Source organism: Archocentrus centrarchus, chromosome 5, assembly GCF_007364275.1.
Source record: "Archocentrus centrarchus isolate MPI-CPG fArcCen1 chromosome 5, fArcCen1, whole genome shotgun sequence".
NCBI classification, from domain to species: Eukaryota; Metazoa; Chordata; class Actinopteri; order Cichliformes; family Cichlidae; genus Archocentrus; species Archocentrus centrarchus.
In genome coordinates this window covers 16704482-16713120 of record NC_044350.1, presented here as the reverse complement: position 1 = coordinate 16713120, position 8639 = coordinate 16704482, and the positions used below count along the sequence as shown (strand labels likewise).

At 40.8% G+C, this 8639-nt stretch overlaps 1 protein-coding gene across 1 annotated transcript; it reads left to right on the top strand.

The window, feature by feature from the left end:
* Positions 1–2526: 2526 nt before the first annotated feature.
* On the top strand, positions 2527–5640 carry apof (apolipoprotein F). The gene is given in 2 exon segments (XM_030728529.1): positions 2527–2710; positions 3621–5640. A coding segment is annotated over 1 exon segment (1284 nt). The 5' UTR covers positions 2527–2710; positions 3621–3656; the 3' UTR covers positions 4941–5640.
* The last annotated feature ends 2999 nt before the right edge of the window (positions 5641–8639 follow it).

The window sequence follows — 8639 nt, the reverse complement described above, 5'->3', positions numbered from 1 at the left end:
TCTCTAGCATGTAAAGTTCTTACTTAGCATATGCCAATGAAGGTTTTAATGAGACTGTCACTCAGGGTTGGGGATGGGGGGGACTTCACTGAGCACAGGTTCACACCTTCTGTGGTTATACTACAGTATATTACCTCTCCCTGTCGTGCTTTCAAAGTGTGCCAGGCTTCACCAACTTCTCTGGAATGACCATAAACAGGTCATAACATGAATGAACTCCCTGAAAAGGAGACACCCCCAAATTAATCATAACCACATCTGTGTGTGAAGAGGTCCACTTATATTTTATTTTTTATATTATTTTGATTTGGACTCTAGGGTCTTATCCCTGTCCATATTTGTCATGTCCACTAAATTCCGTTTAAGCAAGGAGGCCTCTAATTAAGCATCTTACATTATTTACCAACTACATAATATGGGACCACTTTCCTTCAGGCTGTCCAGGCTTCTTGACTGTTGAGCCAGGAAGATTAGGAACGCAATTGTGTTGTATACTCACCAGCCACTTTATTTATACTGCATTAATTCTTTGTAGCACAGAGTCAACAAGGTGCTGGAAACATTACTCAGAGATTTTGGTCCATATCGATATGACAGGATCACACAATTGCAGATTTGTCAGCTGCACATCCATGAAATGAATCTCATGTTCCACCACATTCCAAAGGTGCCATATTAGACTGAGATCTAAGATCAGTGAACTCATTGTCATGTTCAAGAAAGCCGTCTGAGATGATTTCAGCTTTGTGACATGGCACATTATCTTCCTGGAAGCAGCCATCAGAAGATGGGTAGCCTATACTGTGATCATAAAGGGATGGACAATTGGTATTAAGTTGTCCAAAGTGTGGCATGAAAATATTTTCACACCATTAGCTAAGGACGGGTACTTGATGTGGTCTTCTGTTGCTGTAGCCCATCTGCTTCAATGCTCAATGTGTTGTGATGCTCTTCTGCATGTCTAGGTTGTAATGAGTGGCCATTTGAGTTACTGCTCCCTTCCTATCAACTTGAAGCAGTCTGGTCATTCTCCTCTGACTTCAGCAAGGTATGTTCACCCCACAGAACCGCTGCTCACTAGATATTTTCTGACATGTGGTACACACAGTGTCTTATATACAACTATTATTGAAAGGCACAGTCTAACCAAACTTGCCTTGCTTTGCTTTAAATGCACACAAGAATGACAACAGGACCAATAAACACATGCAATTATTGATTAATTGGTCATGTGTCAGACTATGGAAAAAGGAAGAAAACAGCTACTTTCAGTGCTCAAGCAATGAGCTCACCCCTGCCAAAGTAGACTGAAGGAGATAAAAAAGTCATATGTACTTAAAAAGGAAAATCTTGCATATCACAATTAAAGAAATCTTGAAATAAACCTCTGTGTGAAGGCTTTTAAGGTGATTTAAGTGTAGATAAGTGTCACAGTTTGAAGAAGATTAAAATCATATTTAATACAAAACTTTAAATGTACCTAAATATTTCTGAGTGACTAAATGTTCTGTTTTTGGTTAGGTGGCTAGGTGGAAAATTTGCTTGTGAATGATCCTTATCCCTGTCATTTGTAAAGAAGGGGGTGTGGGGTGAAGGGAAACCGTGGAGGACTCTCACAGGGTAAAGCGCATTTTTGTGTAAGGGTAAAATGTGTGTGTGTGTGTGTGTGTGTGTGTGGGTGTGTGTGTGTGTGTGTGTGAGAGAGAGAGAGAGAGAGAGAGAGAGAGAGAGAGAGAGAGTGTGGGCGTAAAGAGGTAAAAAGAAAGAGTAACCAAAATGGGTGAGTGGTATGGAAGTTCTTTGAATGAAGTGAGAGTGGCCTTTTGTACTAAATAATGGTCAAAGAGCAACTATAGTACAAACAGAATGCTTGCTTATTCTTGCACATGGTTCCGCCCTCATATTAATTAAAAATTCTGCATTGCACTTCATTAGACCTTCATTTTAAAAATTTCACAAAGATAAGGAATTAAATACAGTCACATTTCTAAAAGACACTGATGCTCCAGGACAAAGTTGGGCTATTCTTGGTGCAAGATGGACTTTTACCAGCATTATACTGCACGTAAATAGAGTTTCAGGGCATAAAATTAATTATGTTCTAAAATGGAGCACAGCATGTGTTGTGTTAGGGTGTAAAATAAGGGCACAGGGAAAGGAAACAGTTTCCCAGAAATGGAGAAAAATATGCCACACCAGAGCTTTGCGTGGGCTTTATTTTGTCTCTGAATGAGCAAAGTCTTTACCTTAAATAGTCCCTCTTTCCTCACTTGGCTCTGTAAGAGATAAATTCGCTCACGGCATGAGGGGAGATTTCTTTCAAGTATTTGGGTCAGAAACAAAACCTGACGACTGTGCGAGAGGGAACAGGGGGAGCAGAGGGACCGAGGGGATGAGAGGATGGCGGGGCAGACAAACAAAACTGCTTTGGAACACATGGACTTTCCCCCACGTGAATCAATATTCAAGCCCTGATCTCCCTGTTGAGCAATGAGGCCAAAGAGAAGAGGGAGTTGAAAGACAGATGATACAGAGGGAGGGCTGTGGGATGTCATGTGTAAAGAAGGAGATTCTCATTGGAGGCAAAGAGAGAGAAGATCACTATGCACGTTTGGAAAAAGGGAAAAAGGGGGAAACAAAAGCATCCTACATGGTGAAGCCATCTTGGTTGCACACTCAGGACTTCAGGACCAAATCTGTCATTATTAAGGTAGGTGAGGGGCAAATACATGTAACAAGATGAAGCTGTGGTAAAACATTTTTTTTTAATTAGTTTGCTTTAATGAAAAAAACAAAAAAAAAAACCAGGGCCATACACAAATGCTTCAGCTCCGTGTGACAGGTCAGTTTCAGGATGCACTGTTCTTTCTTGCTTTGCTAAGAAAATTTCAATTTGTTACTTAAAAAAAAAAAAATTCACTTAGATGTGAAAAAGATTTGCTAATGAGCAAAGACAATGAGCAAATCTTTTTCATTAAAGCTGCAGAGAGAAAAACTGCACTTTTGTTCAGGATTTTAATGTTCTTCTAATAAGGTTATTTTACTGCACAGCATACCTTAGATTTGCAAATGCTAGAAACACCACGAATCAATACTTTCTTAGTTTCTACAGTGAAGCATTTAAAATCACAGACTACCACTGCACGACTATTAAAAAATCATAAATATATCTGCAAATGTATCTGCTGAAATACTGGACAGTTTGTGCACTATAGTTTATATATACACATGACATATTACACAATCATTGTACACATTGCATATGTATTCTATCTGTATATAGTCTTTATAATCTTTTCATATACTTTACTCTATGTTCTGTTTAATTAAGTGTCAGTTTATGTGCAATATAGCTTTTGGTTTATATGTGAAATATTGAGGGGCCAGGGTCTAAGAATTTCATTGCTGGTATTGATATGCCATTGTGACCTGTATATGACACTAATAAATTAAATTAAACTAAACTAAACTAAACTAAACACAAACTTGCTTAATTTTGGAATGATAGCAAACTATCACGTAGCCCGTGTCCTCGATGGACATTGTTTGTTCAGCACATACAATGGTAAATCATTATGTTGTTGGTGTGTGTTTTTTTTTTTTTTACAATCCTGATTTAGTGTAGCGGCTTTGGAAAAGAGTTCTCTTAAAGCAGGATGATGTCCTCCAAGCTGAAGTGGCTGATTGTGATCCAGCTCCTGCTGAATGAACAGGCCCTGTGTAGGGTTCCACCTCCTTTGGCACAGAGAGGCACTCTGCTTCCAGGAAGTGACACCCATGAAGCTGTAGAGGAGATGACCAAACAGAATCTTCACTCTCTCCTGGAATCGCAGCTCTGGTCTGGTCTCTCGCTTGTGGAAAAATCAGAAAGAATCCAGTCTGCCAGACGGATGACATCAGTCCTCAGAGTGAACCTTCAGGAGGAGATTCAAGATCATTTCCACATTCAAGGGAACATCAGCTGTGAGGAGCTGCTGTCAGCCAGCGCTGTGGATGACTCATTGTCCTCTGTATTCCCCAAGGAGCTGCTGGGTCTGTCTTTAGTACCTGTGTTGGTGGTGGCAGGGTGCCCAAAGGAGGCGCAGACCCTGTTGCTGAAGCTGTATGATCTGCTGGGAGAAGCTGACACAGACCAGCTCCTGATGGAGGTGGAGGGCCTGATAAAGGGGAAGATGAGCAAATCAGCAGCTTCACCAACACCTGCATCAGCAGCATCGCTTTCAGAGAGAGATCAAGCTCAGCGACATATAGAAGCTGTGATGTTTAACATTGAGCAGCTGGCTTTCATGGGAGAAGGTAGCTCTAATCAGGATGGGCACTGCGAGGGTTGGAGTAGAGTAAATGGGACCACGCTGGTAGGACCAGCTGTGGAGGGAGGCACAGGTGGACTGGAGGATGCTGTGATCAGCTGTGAAAGACTGGGAGTCCTGTGTGCTGGTGTGACCAGCGGTGGACCTCACAAACCTGGGATGTACCAAGCAGTGTGGAAGAAAGGTAGTCGCATACTGCCATCTGAATCCACCGAGTCTGAGACCTGGATCCATCAGTGCAGTGGCCGCCGTAGCTACTGGTCAAACGGTTGAAGCGCAGCCCCCCAGAGGAACTGTATCAACAAAAGTGAGCAGCGAGTGTACAGCGTGATGGAGTGGATCCCTGGAGTCAGCACACTCTACAACCTCGGCACAGCTGTGTATTATGCCTCAGTCAACTGCTCTGAAACAGCCAAGGAGAGAGCCATCCTCAGTGCTGTTGACCTCGGAACGGATGCCCTCATGGTCGCTACGGGTGGGACTGCTGGGGTGGCGGGCTATGCTCTGGGTGCAGGGGGGAAGACTGGTGTGAAAGCTGGGGTCAGGTATCTGCTCAACTCCATGAAGGAGGAAGACGACGTGCTGGTGAACCAGTTCAGCTGGGAGCAGGGCGTCATCACCGTAGACTGAAAGATCAATAAATCACCCTCTTAAGCTTTGGCAATAAATACTGACATAGTTAAAATTTTTAAAGACAGAAGATCAATATTTGCTTACATATTACATTAGATTACAAATTAATGTATTCCTCAGTGGATTTTCAGACTCACGTTGTGAAAAAAGAATTTTGCTTTTCTTTCTTTGTATCACTGTGCACAACAAAAGAATCTTGTTAAGATGGATTCCAATTAGTCTGCATATGAAATTCTTATTTTTTTAGAGCGCGAGAGACAATGTAAGCTAACAGCTAAATAAAAAGGCTTTCCCTAGAGTGAAACATGAACTCCACATTAGCTGAAAACAAATTCAATAATCTATAACCTCAGAAAGTAAGCTTTAAGCCATTGTTTAGAAATAATATCTCAAGTGTGTACTTTGTAAAGTAGCTTAGCAGTTAATCGTATTAGGCAGCAACATTGAAGAACTGGTCTCAGGAAACAAAACCTTCAATCCCTCAGTGCTTTGATTTTGCCAGTCTCTGTTTATCACCCTTTTTTTTTTTCTTGTCTCGTCCTCCCTTCGAAACCTATCATCAGGTTGTCAGGTTGTCAGGTCCCGGCCATATTCTCAGCTCTAGTGAAATTACGGGGACAGTAGACCAATGATAAAATATTGTTGCTGTATATTTTTTTTCAGTAAATGTTAATAAATTGTACATTAAATTGGTGGATCTTGGTGTGGCAATTTATGTAATCAGATTGTTCTAGAAACCTATTTTGTGCTGCTCAAGAGTCATGAAAATATTCTTTGATGGCCAAGGTCATGTTAAAATACATATGTTATACAGGCTTAATCATCAGCGGATGGTGAGTAAAGCTCCAAAAATTATTTATGGACCTAATACTTTTTTCAAATAAAAAGTTTACGTCCCTGTAATAAAAATAATTTACAAAGAAGCTGATGGCACAGTGATCTGGTTCTTATACAGTGCCTTTATATTCAGTTTTAGCACTCTTCCACAAATGCCATTCACACATTGCTTTTTTCTATACAGCATTTTTAGCTAACATTCATGCACTCACTCCAACAGACTTATCAGGGGCAATGTGGGGTTCGGCATATTACTCAAGGATATTTTGAGACATGGACAGGAGGACTGATCCACCAACCTTGCAATTGGTGGATGACCACCTGAGCCACAGCCATTCCTACAAGCCCTCTGACACTGGAGCGCTGCTGCCTCACAGCACAAAGTTTCTGGGTTTGAATCTGCCAGCTGGCTGGGACCTTTCTATGTGCAGTTCAAATGCTCTCTCTGTGCCTGCGTAGATTCTCTCCGGGTACTCTCCCACAATGCAAAGACATGCCTATTAGGTTAATTGGTGATTTTAAATTGGCCGTAGGTGTGAACAGTTGTCTGTCTCTCAATGATAGACTAGACACCTGTCCAGGGTGCACCCTGCCTCTCACCCAAAGTAAACTGGATAACCTCAAGATAGATGGAATTATTAAATCAGCTAAACTCGCATCACACATGTAATTTTTAAAATTCTAATATGAATATTTTATGCTTTATAGAACAATTAGATTTAACCAGTAGAGGGATAACTGAAAATGAGAGGGGAGAATAATACAAGAAAGCTTTCTGGGGACACTGAGTTCAATGGCAGGCAGACATTCCCCAGCACAGCAGCACTCTACAAATGTAATTTTAATCTATTAATCCATTGATTTACACATGCTGCCTCATAGCAACATGTTTTTGGGTTTGGACCTGCCTGGGGGCTTATTTTTAGGGGTTTGCATGTTTTCCTTATAATTGCATAGGTCCAGTTTCCTCCTGCTGACCATATCCATGCATGTTACTTTCACTGGTGATTTTAAATTGGCCGTAGGTACAGATGTGTTCGTGTGAGATTGTCTGGGGTGTACGCTGCTTCTAGCTCTTTAGCAGCTAGAATTAAGCTTTGGCCCCACTTGCAGCCCTGGTTGGATAAGTGGCTAGGAACATTTACTATCTGGACTATTAGAAAATATGCTGATCCTTAATACACTTGATAGGTTAAATACAATTGGTGGGGCAAGGTATGCTAATATGAGTCAAGGAACTGACTTTTGGAAGCAGATTGAATGACTCATGCCTGCAAATACATCATGCATTGCAAGAAAAGGGTTAGGCATACCCAGCATAAAGCAAAAATAGTTTCAATAAAGAAACAAAAATAATACCCACACCCTTCACTCCTGCTCCAGTCCTCAGTCTCCTTTCCAACAAACGCTGGCTGTGTTCTCACTTACTTTATCAGCTAGGCTTTCATAATAATTAAAGACTGTTTTCACAATTTGACATGAGACACAAGAAAAGTTCTGTTTAGCTGATTCACTTTCAGGGCCTTGGTATTGTGCAATCTGACTCACTGACATGCTGTCACAGTTTACACTTGAATGTAACTCCTCAGTGTTGACTTACAGTGTACTTTAAACATCTATTCAAGCCAAGCTGTCTGAGACATTTGTTGAATTTTTCGGTTCTCTCCTTTGATGCAGACTGTTTGTAAGCCAAATCAAAGTTATATGAACTCACTACGTCTTTTTTTGTGTGTGTTGGCCCTGTGACTGACTGGTGACCTGTCCAGAGTGTTGCCTGCCTCTTGCCTAATTCCTTATGAGGTGACCAGGATAATCTTAACACAACATATTTGCTAGTTATTCATCCACACATGCAGAGAGGCCTAGGTGATCTCTATAAGCAATGCTGAACTTTGCTCTCTGTGCATGTATATAAAACTGAGAAGTCTGGTAAGGTAAGGTAAGGTAAAGTTTATTTGTAGAGCGCCTTTCACAGACAAGAAAAGTCACAAAGCACTGAACAAACAGTCAATATAAAAAATTAATTACACCTTTGCATTAAAAAAAGAAAGAGCAGTAAAACAACAGATTAAAAAATTATAATGAGAGTAATTGATGAAAAGCTTGGTTGAATAAAAAAGTTTTCAACTGTTTTTTAAAAGAAATGACGGAGTCAGCTAGGCGAAGTTCGAGGGGCAAGTTGTTCCAGAGCTTGGGAGCTATAGCTTGAAAAGATCTGTTGCCTCTAGTCCTTAATCTTGTATGTGGGGGAATTAAGAGGTTTTGATCTACTGATCGAAGGCAACGCGCAGGGGTGTATTTAACCAGTAACTGGGATAAATAGTCAGGGGCTTGTCTATTTAAAGCTTTATATATCAGCAGAAGGATCTTAAATTAAATTCTAAAATTAACCGGAAGCCAATGTAAAGAGAACAGAATAGGAGTAATGTGTGTTCGTTTGCTAGAACGAGTTAGAAGTCTAGCAGCTGCATTTTGTATCATTTGAAGCCTGGATACAGATAATTTTTTTAAGCTGGTAAAGACAGCATTAAAGTAGTCTAAGCATGATGACACAAATGCATGGACAATCTTTTCCAGATCAGAAGGGGAAACTATGGTTCTCAGTTTAGAAATATTACGAAGATGAAAAAAACAAGGGCGCGCAATAGATCTTACATGTGAGTCAAATCCCAAGGAGGACTCAAATAATACTCCGAGATTCCGAACTGCAGTCTTTGCAGGTGAATACGAGGAAGCAATCGCCTGGGTGATACTAGGGTAAATATCAGGAGGAGCTATGATCAAAGTCTCTGTCTTATTGGGATTTAATACAAGAGAGTTGCTAGAGAGCCAAGCACTGATCTGGGATAAACAGTCAAC